Source organism: Cordyceps fumosorosea (genome assembly GCF_001636725.1).
Source record: "Cordyceps fumosorosea ARSEF 2679 chromosome Unknown scaffold_4, whole genome shotgun sequence".
NCBI lineage: Eukaryota > Fungi > Ascomycota > Sordariomycetes > Hypocreales > Cordycipitaceae > Cordyceps > Cordyceps fumosorosea.
In genome coordinates, this window is record NW_017387304.1 from 1,566,326 (window position 1) to 1,583,220 (window position 16,895).

The following is a 16,895-nucleotide window of genomic DNA, read 5'->3' on the forward strand; positions in this document are numbered from 1 at the left end:
CTACATAGGGCGGTGTGGCGAATGAAAGATGGACACTTTTCTTCGTTTCTCCCTCGAAATGGCACCACCGAAGAAGGGCGAGCCCCACGCGATTCGTTGTCAGCGGGAGCGATGCCGTCTCGACTGTCTTGACAGGTCGTTTTGGGGGCCAAAAGTTTTAGTATAGTACATTATAGTATGTACTGTACATCATGCCCCCCTCCACCAAGACTAGCAAAAATAACCAGCCCTTAGGATCCCGTAATTATAGAATCAGCATCATCCAGTAAAAGCAAAGTCTGATCATGTAAGCAAAGTATGCATCTGTAAATATATCAATTTAATCTCTTCTTCTCAGGGCTGCGTCGCTTTTGACATGTGGAATGTTATACATAAGATACAACTTGTAGCGGCATAGCGGGGTCATGCGTTACTCCAGCTGACACGGCATATTTGCCAGGGAATACCTGGGGATGAACCGGTTGCACCAAAGTACTTGGGGGAAGAAAAGAATACTCTCACTCTAGTGACGATGGAATTCGTATTGATTTTATATTTTATATTGTATTTCCGTCGGACCCTTTTTCGTACAAGTGTTCCGGCATGAATACTTTTTGTTTTGCAGCCAGAGGCAAAGTTGGAGTCGAGGGGGAAACAACTGCGAAAAGTCAGAAAGGTATGCGTACCAAACCTTTGCTTGTTCCCACACTCGAGCATCGAAAACGTAGGCACTTCAGGAGAAGACAAAGCTGCATCGCTGACTCCCCTTGCCGTAAGTATTGCAATACTCTTCTGCCAACGCCTTCTTCTTCATCAATCATATCCTTCCGTAAAACAGATGCAACAAAAACCCCGGGGTAAAATGCCAAAAAAGCCCCCCTCTCATGCAGAAGAAAAGTCAAGTACAAACTCCCTTGCCTATGAAGGAAAAGCAAAAACGCCACCAACCGCGAAAAGACAAAGCCCCCGAAACACACTCTTCGTGTGCAAAAATACCATTTCGAGCGTTCGCTGAATTAACGAGTAGGAAAAATAGCAACATATATATAAAGCGGATGTGTTGAACAATCATTCGGATTTCGCCGCACCATGAGCGGCTTTACCGGTCGTCATGCGGGTTCCCAACAAAATGCATCGGCAACAATGTCAGTTTCGATTTTCACTCAGAAAACGAACGGCAAAACGAAAGCACCGGCTACGGTTCTTCTTCAAGCATCGCTCTAATCTCTGTCTCGTTAAGGAGTTTCCGCGTACCGAGCTCCTCAGGCGGGACGCCGTCACGAACAGCGCCAAAGTCAAGGATCTACACAATGTTAGTCATCTGCTTTTGTTTTTGTGTTTGCCACGGGCGGGCGCATCTGAAAGACATACCTCAACATATGTTAGATCACCGCGTTGGACAGCCGCGACACATCGTCGCTCGTCAAATTTAACCTGCCAAACACCGCGCAAATCGGTGAGCAAGTCCTGAACCCATTCCCCACTGCGTATATCCCACATCTTGACAGTCTTTTCGCTGCCACTGATGACCTTGCGGCCGTCATGCTGAAAACAGGTGATAGCTCCTGTATGAGCCATCAACGTGTGCTTGCATTTACCGGTTTCGGGATCCCAGATGCGCAATGTCGAGTCTGCGGCTGCGGATACAAGGCGCTCGTCGCGCAAATCTAGGAGACCGACAAGCATATTGTGGCCTTCCAACGTTTGCAAGCAAGCGCCAGTATCCAGATCCCAGATCTTGACATACGAGTCCATCGAGCCCGAGATGCATCGGTTGCGTTCGTGGTCCAATACAACGGAATAAACTTTTTGAGCATGACCGTGGAGGACATGCACAGCTTCGCCGGTGCTGATGCGCCATACTCGAACAGTGCTGTCATAGGAACCAGAGACGAGCGTGTCTCCGTGTGCGGCAATAGCACGCACTGAGTGAGTGTGGCCGATGAGAACTCGGATAAAATATGGGCAGTCAGATTCATGTGCCGGCGGTCCCGTCTGAATGTAGCGCCTAGAGCCAACTTCGGGTAGACGCCAGACGCGGAGCTGGCTGTCTCTGGATCCTGTGATTATCAAGGGCTTCTCTGGCTGCATAATGGGTTTACCATCATGGGTACGGCCCGTCTCTGCAGGCATGAGGATTTGCAGGCAGCGAACCGTGCTAGTATGCCCGTAGAATACCTGCTGGCACAACCCTCGCTCAATGTCCCATACTCGAACCGATCGATCTGTCGACCCAGATACCAGAATATTGCCCTCGTACTGTAAAGCCCAGACACCGCCTTCGTGCCCCTCGAGCTTCTTCAGTAGCTTGCCCGTACGGGTGTCATATATGTGAATTAACGTGTCATCGCTTCCGGTAATGATTTTGTCCTCGTCAAATTGCAGACAGGTAATGACATGTCTTATATGTGCCCCAAACGCCACATGTCTAGGCTTGACTTTCCCACTTGTCCAACTTTGCCGAATCATGTGGTGGCGGCGGTAGAGGGACTTGTAGAGATGTAGCTGTCGAAGGCTGGGTAACCCAAGCTGCGGGTCAGGCACAGCTAAAGCGGCAGCGTTGGCAGCAGATATGGGGCCTTCGGACTTGTGCTGCTTCGGTTCCCTCTCTTCTCCATCATGTCGAGAGACAATTGCTTCGTTCGGAAAGGCACGGCGCTTTGATCGTTCAGTCACGCTATACGCGCTGATGCCTCGCTTTCGCTTTGCGCTTCGAGTTTTGGACAGTTGCTCATTCTTGACAGAACGGACGAGGTCCCTCGAAGAGGCAACGAGACGACTGTGCATGCTTAGATCACGCTCGTGACCAGTTGGGCCAACCGGATCTTGCCAGCCCCATCCTTGTGTTATTGCCTTGGTGAGTTCGCCTGGCGGTAATGCAAAGCCATCCATATCAAATAATTCTTTCCAGCCGGTTTCGTTGCGATCAACCATGTTCCGCCAGTGCTTGGAGACCTGAGCAGCCCGGCAGAGATCGCGAAAATCAAGATAGGCGAGGATGTGGTAACCCAGTTCAAGAGGTAGCTGCCTAAGAAAATCGCACTTGAGAGCAGGGTTCACTGCATCAGCAATAACCCGAAGTGTCGCGCGAGGGCAGCGCCGCAGGAACTGATACATCATGAACGTCTTCATCTCTGTCTTCATCGAGTCAAAAGCCTCAAGTAAGGTCTGCGTATCAGCAAGGAAAGGCTGGCGCGCTCGACTCAATTCGCGCGAGTCCTCGTGTCTATAGCCCATGGGCGCCAGTTCCATGGAACCCACGTCGTCGGTTGATTGAGTAGCAGGCCAGGCCGAATGGTTGGAAGCATCGAACGAAGACTCTTCATCGTCGTTGATAGCGTCGCCTGTCCGTGGCAGCGTCCCAGCAGCCAGAGTGGGCGAGAGGCGAGGGCTCGGCAGGCTAGCATCCTGAGCTGTCGGAATGTCAATTGAGGGCCGTTGGTGTAGGCGGATCGATCGTTGAAGCGATTCATCGGTATCGCCAAAGGGCTCAGCGTCGGCATCAGTTATTGGAGGTGTCGCCACGTTACTGCTAAAGATTGTGTGAGCTTCGCTTCCTGCCGGGCTGCCAGCATCGTACTGGAGCTGGGTCGTGGGCGTCGTCTCCCGCGAATCTTGCACTATGTCCAACTGACGGGCCTTCCCTTTAGCAGCCCGTGATTGTGACGATCCCAAGATGCTGGAGGTACCCGGGGTGGCCAAAAACCCAGCACTCCCGTCCACACGAGAGCCATCACCAGGCTGCCGCCCACTGCTGCTCGGCTGTGGCTGGGCAACAGATCGACGCAGACGGTTGGATAAAGATTGTGAGCGGGAAGATCGAGTTTGGCGAGCGGTAGGCGGTTTCGTATCTTGCGGCACGGAGGTTGAGGAATCGGCGAGAGATGGTCGGCTAGACTGTCTGGTGCGGCGAGCGAGAGGCTCGCTAGGGGAGATGGAGGAATGTCGGCTGGAGCGGCGGAGGGCGTTTGTCGGCTGGGGTGCCAGAGGCTGAGGCTCCGAAGTGGGACGTGTACGTCCTGTACTGAGCCGATGAGGAAACTGATGAGAGCGACGAGTTAGTACATCAACACTGCTATCTGTATTGCCGCGGGCTGTCGATTTGCGTACGGCAATATGGTTGGCTGGCATCAGGGGGTCGTCGTCGACCTCGTGCTTGACATGCTCGTGTTCTTCTGCTTCTTCTGGGTCCTCTTGTTTGAGGAACTGCATATCATCGACACGGCCAGGATTTATCAAGGAGAAGCCAGACAATTCGGGAGGCGTGGGCTTCCTAGCTAGAGGGTATTCTCTGGCGTCGAGGGTGGACAAGGGCGTAGGATCGCGTACGAAGACCTGGGGGAACTTTCGCGTGAGGCGAGTGGTGGTGGTGACGGTCTTGGTCTCAACACACTCGCTCACATGGAGCTGAAAGTGATGAGTACCTTGCTGGCTCGGAGTCTCAACCAGATTCACGGCCACCGTCTGCGTCTGGGCACTGCGCGGGCGGCGGGCGTCGAGGTGACGCGGTGGACCGGCGAGCGACGGCGACGGCGAAGCCCTCATAGTTGCTGCACTGTACGGTGCGGCAAAACTATTGATGGGATGTATCAAGGGAGAGAGCCGCCGGCAGCGGTGTCGAGAGGTTCGGGTTCGCGAATGTGGCCGGGCAGGCAGAGTTTAGTAGTAGCGCGAGGCGAACGGGCTAGCCGGGCTTCGATGATGCATAAACCGTTGAAAAGCTTAAGCACAAGCGGTAGATATAGTGTGCGGATGCGTCGGCGCCCCGTCAGACCTGGGATATCCGTACTTGATGCAAGAAAGGAGAGGGGGAGAAAGATGGCGGAGCGTCAAGATGCGTTGGCCAGAACGCTCTGATCGGAGGGTCGGGGTCGGGGGTTTGCAAAATGGAGAGACACAATAGAGTGGACACTGACTGACCTGACTGGCTGGCAAACGGAGGTCGCAGGCTGGCTGAGCGGAGCGTGGAGCGTATCAGTACAGCCAGCCCATACTAATAAGTGCCCATAATATGGCCCATACTAACTTGCCCGCGAGCGTAGGCGCCCCGGCATTGGTGCGTGCACCAGGCCCAACGCAGCTTGTTTTTGCCAGCTCACCACAACATACTAGTTGGTACTGTATTGACAAAAGAAGTGCTGTCTATTTATTTACCAAATACATAGTACCATAACTGCCCAAGGCAAGCCCAGCAGGACCTGCAGCACAGCGCACGGGAGCCTAGGGTCCGGGCGGCACAAGAGGGGCCATCAGGCGCTAAGGGAATTGCTGGGGCTTTCGAAGGGAACAGTTTTATACTATGTACGTTGCCTGCCTCATGACGGCCTCCTCTCCAGGCAAGGTTTGCTTTAGACAGTGCTTATGTGCAAATATTTGATCACTTATTGACACATAATTCTGTACATGCAACTATTATGTTAAAGAGAAATGAAAATGAAACGCTTTGTGATGTTAGTATTCCTTTACCTGCCATAATTTTTTAAGTAATCACAAGTGAACAAGTGGACATCGCAAGCGGCGCCCTGAGTGGAGCCGGTCTTTTTTTCCCCCTTCAACCATCCCTCATCCCCAAAGAAGGGAAGGGCCTTGGAACGGAGGTTGTAGTTGTGCCAAACAGAGGCTTGTCACAGCTGCTCCAACAAGGTTTCCTCAGCCACTTCCACTAAAACGCCCCCTGGCCAGCCTTCCATGTTGATTAGCGAGTTCTGATCCCGCAAAAGGGCCAGCGCCTTCACCCACTGCCTGGGGGCAGTTGCCCGCTGCGGGCATCCGAGACTAGACGCAAGCTCCAACCACCAAAATTTCTGCAAACGCTCTGCATCACTACGCCTGATGATTATCATCATGATCCGGACCGTTGCTACCGGGATGCCATGCGCACGCACACGCACGCATGCACGCTCCAATAATACAATTTTCCTTTCCATCAATAAATGCTGACCTTCCTCCGCCGATGCCCAAGGCGCTCACCTGATGGCTGGCAGCGCGCCACGAGAATCCTTTCAGCCCCTTCCAGTGAGCAGGTTCGTCGTATCACGCCGGACCACGAACGGGCCCTTTTCCGGCCTAGGCCGAACCAACGATGCTTCCCTGGTTCCGGACGGGCACGGAGGGAGAAACTCCAGGGTAAAAAATCAGCACAGCGTGACAAAGGGAAGGCAAAACACCTTTGTTCCAGAAGCGCTAGTCTTTCACACCAGCCGTCTATCCGTCCTCTTATTACACCAGCGACGTCTGTGTCGCCTGACTCGGGCAAACTTGGAGAGGCAAAAATTTTTGGCCTTCACTTTTGTTGGTGCCCAGCCAGAAAAAAAAGGGTGACGGCATGCCTCCTCCTGCCCCCGTCCCTCAGGCCCCCGATTTCTATTGACTTATACAACTACATGTGGCTCGTCTGGCTGGTTCGGCTGAACCACTCCTCCCCCCTCCTCCTCCTCCTCCGAGCACGCAAGCATCCAGAAGCACAAGGGGCTCCTTGCCTCCTCCGTCTTTCCCATTTCGGCCTCGCCAAGGGACACGACATGCGCCAACTGACCGACCGTGCCTTTTTAGGCGCTCTACACCACTTCATCCCAGTTGTCTTGGATGACAGCATCGAAACAAGGGCCGTCAACCACGTAGAGACCTCGATTTCGCCCCCGGTGCTGTGGTGCGATGGCACTCCGCATTAGCCTGGCAGCTTGCTTTCACAGCGCCCCCCTCATCAATCCCCGTCGCGCGCGTCGCGTGCCCAGCCGCAAGGGATGCCGACATGCTGGCTTGCGGATACGGGGCCTCCTTTTCTCCGCACCAAGCCGTGCACCCTCCGGCCGGTCTGTTGGACCGCCGTCGCGGTGGCATCGCGGCCCCGGTGTCAATCCTTGTTTTGGACATTTGTTTAAGCCTTTGCCACGGCGGCTCAAGTCTCCTGTTATGTGACCCAGAGCCCGGCGGCAAACAAAACACGGTCATGACGTTTAGCCCGTAAATCGAGCTCACGCCCTTGATAATGGGTGCCAGTAAGGTGTGGCTGGCGCTCCATTTCTCGTAGTTATTGACAAGCGCTCAGCCAATGCACGGCGCTCGCAGCTCCATGCAGTTCAGGCTGCGGTCGATTCACGGCAGGTAGCGGCATCCTCCCGGATATGCATGCACCTTGCGCCCAACCTTGGGTTTGCTACGCATCAACTGTTCCATGTAGCCGCCAGTCCAAGCCATCGTCCATCCTTCACCTGCAGTGTAGCTTTAGCAGCTATGCTCAACCCCCTTCCTCGTTCTTAGTCGCCGCGAATTGAAGGAAGCGGGGAGTAGCATTGACAAGCTCCACCCCCTCCCCTACGGCGAGGGGCAGGAATGCAGTATTACTTTTTTTTCCCTCTCCCATGCCGTAGCTCGGCTGGAAAATAGAAACTGCATCGAGCTGATGACTTGCCAGGAATGTCCTGCTAACACCTCTGGGAATATTGTTCCATGTTCATGGCCCAACTGAATGCGGAAGAAGAAATACAGAGAAATGATATTTATGCAGGCTCTAAACACAGATTTCCATTATGCACATCATTATCCAAAAAAGAGGTCTCGCTATGAGGGTATGCCAAAAAGAAAAGGGTAAAAAAAGAAGTCGCCAGTCTTTATGCAATGTATACGGGCACGCGGCTTCCCAGGAGCTCACTCTTGGGCAATTGCACGTCCAGCTTATTAAAGTCATGAAGCATCAGCCAGCAAATCATCCTGAAAACGAGCGTGCACCATATGTCGTCGTGCGAGGCCAGCTGCTTCGCGAGCGATACGTGGCTCCTCCCGCGTCGGTCCGTTGTCGCATCGACTGCCACGCCGTTCTCATCGTCCGCGCTGTGGTCGTAGGAGTTGTGTTCGTCGGCGTCGTGCTCGTCGGCATCCCCGTCGTCGGCATCACCGGTCACGGCGGAAGCGTCAGCAGCGCCGGCATGCTCCTCATCGGCGCTAGGGCCAGTGAACAGAGCCAAAGGATGATCAGCGGCTGGACCGTCGCCGGCAGACGAGCCGCCGCGACTGGAACCAGGCCGCGGCGCTAGGCTAGGCCCACGGGAGATGCTTCGGGCGCCACCGCGCATGCTCGGCAGGCTCTGCGGGCGTTGAAACCCGACCAGGCTCGCTCTACGGCCCGTCGAGAAGGCCGCCTTGGGCACGACGCGGAGGCGCACCACCTCAAAGTACACGTCCATCAGCAGCTGCTGGCGCTCGTCCGGGCTGGCATCGTCGACGTCCTCGAACCGCGGTGGCGGCGTGGGTCGCAAGCCAAAGATGCGTTCATGGAGCGCTCGCGGCTGCAGCGGCGATGTCGGTGTGCGGTCGGCTAGGTTCACGTGCAGAGACTGCGTCTCAACTCGGTCGTCGCGCTCGTTGAGCAGCCGCAAGACTTCCTGGATGTGGGATCGCAGTACGTCCTGCACCGCTTCCCGACGCCGGCTCTGGTGTGTCGTCTCGCCCGTTGTCTCGCTAGGGTCCTCGGAGCAAATCACCACGGGGATGGCGGCGCTGCCGGCCGCAGCCCCGGCCGCCGCCGGGTCGTTGTTACCCGTTTCCACCGAATCCTTTCTCTTCCCAGTTAGAATCTCATCCGTGTCGTCAATCGCCGTATGCAGAACTCGGAGGCAGATCAGGCGCTGCGGACCGTCCCTTTCCCAGTAGTGTTTCAAGACATCGTCGACGTGGCAGCGAAGAACATCGACAATTTCTTGATTGCGCGTGGTCTCGACGTCGCCGTCAAAATGCGACTTGAACGCCTCTAAAAGCTTGCGTAGCGAAAAGGAGCGCTTGTCGAAAGAATATGGCGTCGGGTTGGGGATGTAGGTAAAGCTGCTGTTGCTGATGTGGAAGTTTTGGCCAAGCATGCCGAGAATCTCGAATGCGAGGGGAAATATGTGTGATGTGCGATTGCCGTCTTCAAGAAAGTAGTTGACGGCGTTGGTGCTGCATCCAATAACCGTCAGGCTCTCAGCGAGCTCTCGATCACGGCCCATCTGCAGCGAACTGAGATTCTCCGGCATGTCACTCGGCACCTTGAGTCGGCTCTGGTCAATTGTGTCACGATAGATGGTGGGCACATAACCAAAAGTGAGCTCCTTGACATAGTCGACGGGGATGACTCTGTTGCGCTCAAAAGTGCACTGGCCGTGGACTTGCAGCGAAAAGACAATTCCCAAGTCATTTCGCTCGCCAAGCACCAGAAACCCATTTCCCTCAGCCCAGTAGCGATCGCGACGTCGGTCAAACTCTTTCCAGTAGACTCCCAAGGCCGCAAGCATCTCAATCATATGGCACATGGTGGTCGTCGCATACGGTTTTGTCATGGACAGCGGCATGGTGTCCCAGCTCTTCCTCTTGCGCTGCAGCGCTACCGTCAGAGTGTGGTGCTCGCGGAGCGACGGAGGCGTTCTGGGCAGACCATACTTGGCCGTCAGAGATCCAGGAGGAGGGTACTGCCTATCCTGCCACTCCCTCGACTTGGCTTCCATCCTCTGGATGGCGTAGAGGAGCACCGACCACGACGCCCGCTCATTGTCCGCGGTGTGGATGCGCTCCTTGGCTGATAGATTGAGGTACTCCTTGCGCGGGTCAAGCTCCGAGGTGGTCCATGTGTCTTGGAAGCTCTTGGGGGTACCGTCGAGAAAGTATATCGGGGCGTCGGGGATCGGGCCGCGCTTATTGTGCGGGGGCGAAACGAAGATGACGGGTGAGTCGTACTGCACTTCATAACGCAGCTCTTCCCAAGAGAATCGTCTAGTCTTGGTTCTTGCCCAACCGCCCATGACCTTTTCATTGCACTGAGAATAGCCCGCGGCAGAAGCATAGTACTGCTGAAGAACTTGCATGAAGGTTGCGGTCAGGGCCACCAGAGAGATGATGAGGGCGACGATGGCCACGATCACCTCTGTGCTAACCATCTTGGCATCGGTTCGTTGTCTCGGTTCGATTGCGACTGCCTATGGCCGGTTCCCCTACTGAAAGCGTGGAACAAGCTTTTGAGGTAGCTCGAGTTTGCCCACAGCTGCAGTAGCCCGGTTACAGTCGTGTCGGTCGGTCTGAGGGTGTCGAGGAGATGCGTCGAGGGCTCAAAGCCTCTACCGATGCATTCAGCAACAATCGTGACGGCAGCCCACGTCTGAATTGGAGACAAGTTATCGTGTAGAGCGGAAATTGGGCGCTGCTGACTGCAGCTGCAGCTGTGTGGGTTTGACCTGGTCCGGCTTTGCTTCCGAGCCATAATTTGCTAGCCAGACCAGTTCAGCCTCACGCCGCAAGATAAGCCCCGTTCGGTATGCTGTGCAGCATGGACGCGTGACTGCTGGACAAGGAGGCAGCATCACCAGCGATTAAAATCGAGCCAGGAGGACCTATTGAGAGGATACGCATCATTCTTCATTTTCCGTCCAGATATGGCATAACTAGTGCTGTTCCACCCACACTGTCGACAATGAAAAGCCAAGCTAACAAGACGCAACTATCCCCCGCCTAAGTCAGGTACGTACCGCTAACTAACCCTCCTACCTCTAACCAAAGCACCTACCGCAGGCAACCACCCTTTGTCTTCTGGCTAGCTACAGTAGCAGTTTCAACAATGCTACATGCACCACTCTAATAATATAATTTTGGGGACCACCTTTGATATGCCGATGCAGTCGTTCCGTTGCCGATTCTACTCGACGCCGCGGACGCTTCCTAGCCGAAACCAATGGCGGTGAAAGCTGCGCGTGCAGGGTAACGCCCGCAGCCTGTCTCTGCCACCACCGGAAGTGACGAAAGTCTCAGCAGCCGTATCCAAGAAGTGTCATCCCGAGAGTCGACCTATCAAAGTCATTCTGAGCGGTTTGTCCACGAAGCAAGCATGTTTGCGCTGTGGAACCATATCAGCATGGGCAGAGACGATGGGGAACCACACGCAGATTTCGCCCCGTTGTCCTGCCGCCGCCCAACGGTAGACCCAACCTACGCGCCGGCCTCCAAGATATCTCAAACCCGGTCTGAGAAACGGATAATAACAAGAGAACACCCATAGTTTGGTCGCAGGGCAACAAAGGGTGCCCACTGTACCCACGATCATGCATGCCTTGCCAGCCTCGTCACTCACAACTGGCAAAAACAGCACCCTCTCCAACAAGGAGGGACGACAAGCGATCAAAGGCTGTAAGCAAGAGTCGTCCGATTTGAGGCGGTTGCACTCGGGTCAAAATTTGGTCACATCTCAGAAGCAGGCGCTGATAAGTGCGCTCTAATGTTCCACGTATTGGCACATGAGCACCGAATGACCCCCCTGCGGCGTACGACGCCATCTCATCCCGCAGTTTTCATCTCTTGTAGTGGGACTTATCGACGTGATACCAAGATGGGTGAGTCTTAAGAAGCGCCACCTTGACAGGGTTGGGCTGTGCCAGGCCAGGCCTGACCAGAGTGCCTATGATCCATCTCTCTCTATTTAAAGGCCAGGCTTTCATCATCTCATGACATATCCTGTCTCCCGTCCGCAGCTTCATGAAAAGTCCAAAACCAGACAAAATGCCCGGCACTACCTCTCATACTCTTTCGCCTGTGACAAACGGCAACAGCGTGGCGCCCCAAAGCGCAGTCACCCACCTTTCCGCTTTGTCTGACGACATTCAAACAAAAACCGCGCTTCTCACCAATAGCCTCAACGAGAAACACCTTGATGCACCATCTTTCAAGCTTGGTGGATCAACAAGCTTTGCTCTAGATGAGCTGGATCTCCAGGACAAGGCTACCAGAAATGAACTCATAGCCCTTACCAAGGAGCTTCACGACTTGCTTGTTGGCCCTAAGGATGCCCTCAAGAACTTGGCGTGGAATGTGAGTACATCTTCGCTTGAATGTCGGCAAATGGTCAGGAGTCTCTAATAGAGTGCGGGTAGTCGGTTAGCTACATTCCCCTCGAAGCCATTTGCGAGTTCCGCATCGCCGAGGCCGTGCCTCCCTCGGGATGCATCTCATACGTCGACCTCGCCGTCAAAATACAACAGCTCACGGACATCAAAGTCACTGTTTCTGATTTGAAGTGCATATTACGCCTCGCCATGGCAAATGACCTGTTTTCCGAGCCCATCCCAGACCACGTCGCACACAGCCGAACATCCCTGCTCCTGTTGGAGGACCCGAGTGTGGCAAGTTGGGTCGCCATGTTCACCACCGATCTTCTTCGGCCCATTGTCAACACCGTTGAGGCCATGAAAAAGTGGCCAGGCTCGCAAGAGCCCAACGAGACTGTATGCATCACCGGTGAGGTTATCGTCGATGTGTTGTGCTGACCATGTTTCAACTCTAGGGCGTCAACATAGCTTACCGAAATGACATCCCCTTCTTCGAGTTCATGCAGTCGGACCACGCGAGAATGAAGCGTTACGGCCTCGCTATGAAGGCACAAGGTGATCGTGATGGATATGATCTGTCACATACCACGAACGGATACCCCTGGTCCGAACTAGGGGCCGCAAGAGTCGTCGATGTATGTGACACCCGACCCGGAATCAGATCCTGCTTCAGGTGACGCTGACCCTCTCTACGCATCACAGATTGGTGGAAGCCAAGGTCACGTTGCTTTTGCGCTCGCGGAAGCCTTCCCGCAGCTGTCCTTTATCGTGCAGGACAAGGCGGAGACGCGAACCGAGCAGACGATCGGGCAGGTTCCGCAGCATCTGGCCGCTCGTGTCGAGCTGATGGCGCACGACTGCTTCAATCCGCAGCCCGTGGAGGCTGACGTCTACTTTTTCCGCCACGTATTCCACGCCTTCTCCGACAAGTATGCCGTCACAGCGCTCAAGGCGCTCGTACCGGTGATGAAGCCCGGGGCGCGGGTGGTCATTAACGACTATGTCCTGCCCCCACCGGGGACCCTATCGAAGAGCGACGAGAAGAGCGTCCGTACCATGGACCTGCTGATGAGGGCCGTATGCAACGCGCGGGAGCGGGAGGCGGGTGATTGGGCGTCGCTCTTTGCGCAGGCTGATCTCCGGTTCCGATGGAAGGGTGCTACCAAAACAGCGGGAAAACTGTCGTTTATTGAAGCAGTGTGGGACGACAAGGAAGTGGAGGAGCATACGGGTGAGCCGGATGCGCGGCACCGCGGGCCATCTAATGGATCATCTAATGGGTCGTGAACGACTTGCTGTCGCGGTCACACAAGGGTGGGAGGAGTCGTGTTGTATCTGACCATATCTTAGGCAGCACAGCAGTACCTATGGTCGTGATTGTATTGGGTATTAACAAGTCTTTTATATGTTTAATAATAATCTTGTCCGTGGTTGCAGTCTCATTTGGGAGACATGTCCGCTCCAACTCTCTGCCAACCTGGCTCCCGGGTTCAGCTTGCATGGATACGGTGCGGTTACACGGCATACTGTGGCTTGGAAGTTCATTGATCAAGTTGCAGCTGGTGGGGGAAGTGGCATAATTAAGTGTATTTATATGTTCGTATTATGCATTTGTGTGCAAAAGACGCGAATGTCGCCGCCCATGTATGTATGTATGGCCCTGGATCTGGCACAGCTCTAGCCATGATGGCTTGCCCGCCCGAGTCTAGTCGTCCGTCCGTCCCCCAATTCTATTTCCATTTCCTATTTACAAGTTCGTCAACTTTGACGTAGTCTGGTTTGCCGTGTTGCGCGACATGTCCACAATCATGGCGACGTGCCGGGCTTGCGCGACGAGATCCCCGTCGGCGTCGAAGACGTCCACGTCGCAGCCGTAGCGGCCGTTCCTGGCAGCGCGGACCGACGTCCGCAGGCGCAGCCACCTTACGCCGTCCGCGGGCAGGCTCTTCTTGAAGTCCATGTGGATGTTGAGCGTCGGGTACCAAGAGGCGGGCACGTCCGCGCCGCCGGCCGCCGCTTGCTGGAGCCCGTGGGCGCAGATTGCGGGCGTGACGTCGGCGAGGTACGGCAAATCCAGGTTCGTGATGCGCTCGCCCGACTGGTACTCAACCCACGTGTCGCGCACCCCCGCCGGCCCCCCCGCGGAGCTCCTGGGCTCGTACATGTGCCAGTGGCGGTTCCTGCGAAAGTTGCGCGCCTCGTAGCGCGCCCAGCCGGGATCGCGCCCGAGCGGCAGCAGCGCCAAGTCCGCCGCCGGTACCGGGCTCCGCGGCGCGCAGCCGCCGTCCAGGGATGGGCCGGTCTCGGTGGCCGTGTCGCGGCAGGTGACGGAGGCGACGATGACGGGGCGGCGCCGCGCGACCCAGAGCTCGCTGTCGTCCTGGTACAGGGCGATGCGCAGGACGGACATGTTGCGGGCGACTTTGAGCTCGTCGACGGCCATGGTGCCGCGGCCGGGGCGCGATCGGCCGAGAAAGTCCCAGTGCGCGGCGATGACGTGGCGATGGCCGTGGCGCTCGGCGACGTGGGCGAGCGCGACGGCGAGGAAGTGGCCGGCGACGTAGCCACCGTTGGGGACTTTTCGGGGTGTCAGCGCGCCGGTATCGGTAGAGTTACGGATCAACAGGTTCATCTTGCGACTTACCGGCGCCAATGTTGAATGCCGGGCTCAGGTCGACGACATAGGTGTTGTCGTCTACGCGCTGCACCTTGGTGGCCTTTGCGGCTGTGGCGGCGTCATGCCGCTTGTCCGGAGTCGCATCAGGCATGGCGACTATAAATTGAGATGAGATGTATTTATGACTCTACAATGCAAACCCCAAGATGTTGGTCAAGTCTTTTGCCTGGGCACGAATACCCACGCCCTGGGCCGAGGCTCACTGAACCGCCCCCGCAATTACCCGCGCCAGACCACGGCTCACAAATTGTCACTGGTGTCTTACCCTAGTCTTTTGCATCTCATTTAATGGTTGTATAATACTTTGCAATTGGGATGAACATCATATGACTATTGGCACTGGATGAAAAAAGATAAGCAGCCATCGGGAGGCATTGGCAGAAACAGAGCCTGCTTGTTGGTCGGGTTGCATTGGAGTGGTTCTGGAATTTCCATGAGACGTCCGGTCCTCCGCCAAGCAAGGTTTGCGCGTGTTGTCTCAGCGAGTAAGGAACCCGCTGGACACCGTGCGAAGCGATGTAACAGCGTGCACGAGTATGTTTTATAAATTTCCCTGGTTTGACTGGATTGTCTGATGTTGCATTGCACTTGGTAGTTATACTGTCGGTACGAATGGACACTGATAGGGGTGGAAGGGGGGGAGTGGGAAAGGTAATGCCCAGGAATCTGGATGCAGCCAGCGCGGATCGATTCCTCCAAGATAACAGGCGGCCAATCATGGGAGAGTCCGAACTGTGGCATCGAGGAGTTGCACCGGGCAATACTTGGCCAGTTGGTGGCGAAGCAATTAGTTATTCGTCAGCTCTCGCAGAGGCTGGTTGTGGCGCGGACAGTTGACCGCGGCCTACAACTGATAACTAACGAATGACAGATTTGCACACCCCATCTTCTCCTCAACCGCATATGTAGAGTTAAGTTTACCCGGACATGGCAGGTGCGTCGGCGCTTCGACACGCTCACACGGACGCGCACGCAAGTGGCAGTGCTGGCTGGCTGCTACTCTGTGTGATAAGTTGCTTGGCACGAAGCCAAAGGCTGGGCCATCTTGATGATCTGAACTTGGTTGTGGCTGGCGAAAGCCGGACCAAGAAGCCGCCCTCCATCTTGGCCACCGACGACCGTCAACCACTCTGACTTTACCCGGCGATCGAGGTGGGGGTGAGGGAAAGAAGAAGCCACCCACCGGCGTGCGGGCATCGGCAGGGGAAAAAAAAGCCACCATCGCCCGGCCATCGAACGTCCGGCCTTATCATCCGGAGCCCGGGCGCCCGTCGTTTTGGGGCGCAGAGTTTATTGCCCCGTTGGGCTCTCCGACTCTGGTCCACCTGTATTTTTTTTTTTTTTTTTTTTTTTTTTTTTTTTTTTGCAGTTCAACCAGGAATCATTCATAACCAGGGGAAAAAAAATGCCACATCGCTCGGGAGACAAGAATGAATGGAGCCCGTGGAGCTCGGTGATGGTGGATGGACGAGAGAACGGATAACTAGCCTAGCGACCCAATTCGCCAAGCTGCGGCAAAGTCCACCGCCTCAGGTTTCTCTACCGGGACATCCGGGAGCTGGAATTGCCGGGTTGGTCAGCGTTCAAGTTGGATGCAACGGTAGGAATGATTTGGGATTGAAAGATGGGTGTGCCTTTGAGCTCTGTGGCACGATTTGGCCAGTCGGGACAGCACGTTCCCTTGTAAGCATTGTGTCCAATGTCAGTGTATTCGGGATTTGACACATTGAAAGGCGTCGACGGTGCCGAAAAAGCAAGCCTTGCATATTCGTATGAAGGAATTAATTATTACGGGCCAAGGCGTGGCGGTATCGAGCTTGTTTCCATATAGGTATATTTGGGAAATACCTATGTGGTAGGGATTTGGAGTCGGCGAGGTCGTGTCAACTCGACAACTGTCAACTTGTCAACCTGTCAACGACTTCAACCCGACAATGCCCGTCTCGCTAATTTCATGGTAATCCACAAGCATCATCCCCCTGGTCTCCCGTGCCTTTGGGATCAAATCTTCCTTACCGGTGGACTGCCAGAGTGGCGATAATGGCCACTCTATTCTGTGGACACGTACCCATCGCGGGTCCATGACAACCTCGCTACTACATCGCATATATCTTGGCTGACCGATATCTCGGCGGTATCCAGTTTTCTTCTTCTTTCTCGGTCAAGCAGAAAAGCAAGGGAGTAATACGGATGCAGAATAAGAAAAGGCAAAAAAAAGGTCAAAATCATGCTTAGGAATAAGAATGTGAGTCGCGTCCAAGGGGAGGCCCGTCCAAGCACCCTCCCCCCTCCAACTCCTTGGTTCCCAAAACTCGCTGAAGCAGTGCCTGTTGCATATTTTATGCAGGATTTTAAGTTGCAAAAACGTCCAGCAAGAAAAGACCATCCAGGCGTTTATC

The 16,895-nt window shown here is 55.0% G+C and overlaps 4 protein-coding genes across 4 annotated transcripts; 1 reads left to right on the plus strand and 3 right to left on the minus strand.

Annotated features, from left to right (window-relative positions):
- Positions 1 to 1,174: 1,174 nt before the first annotated feature.
- On the minus strand, positions 1,175 to 4,524 carry ISF_02694 (WD repeat containing protein pop1; the record flags this gene model as incomplete). Its single annotated transcript, XM_018846300.1, has 2 exons — positions 1,175 to 1,282; positions 1,351 to 4,524. 2 exons carry the CDS (start codon positions 4,522 to 4,524, stop codon positions 1,175 to 1,177), a joined length of 3,282 nt encoding a protein of 1,093 aa, XP_018707007.1.
- A 3,065-nt stretch (positions 4,525 to 7,589) lies between these two features.
- Positions 7,590 to 9,884, minus strand: ISF_02695 (hypothetical protein; the record flags this gene model as incomplete). Its single annotated transcript, XM_018846301.1, has 1 exon — positions 7,590 to 9,884. The coding sequence occupies one exon, from the start codon at positions 9,882 to 9,884 to the stop codon at positions 7,590 to 7,592; it is 2,295 nt and encodes a 764-aa protein (XP_018707008.1).
- Positions 9,885 to 11,493: 1,609 nt separating this feature from the next.
- On the plus strand, positions 11,494 to 13,106 carry ISF_02696 (O-methyltransferase, family 2; the record flags this gene model as incomplete). The annotated part of the gene is made up of 4 exons (XM_018846302.1): positions 11,494 to 11,802; positions 11,865 to 12,215; positions 12,275 to 12,454; positions 12,522 to 13,106. 4 exons carry the CDS (start codon positions 11,494 to 11,496, stop codon positions 13,104 to 13,106), a joined length of 1,425 nt encoding a protein of 474 aa, XP_018707009.1.
- Positions 13,107 to 13,566: 460 nt separating this feature from the next.
- On the minus strand, positions 13,567 to 14,587 carry ISF_02697 (hypothetical protein; the record flags this gene model as incomplete). The annotated part of the gene is made up of 2 exons (XM_018846303.1): positions 13,567 to 14,396; positions 14,464 to 14,587. 2 exons carry the CDS (start codon positions 14,585 to 14,587, stop codon positions 13,567 to 13,569), a joined length of 954 nt encoding a protein of 317 aa, XP_018707010.1.
- Positions 14,588 to 16,895: the final 2,308 nt, after the last annotated feature.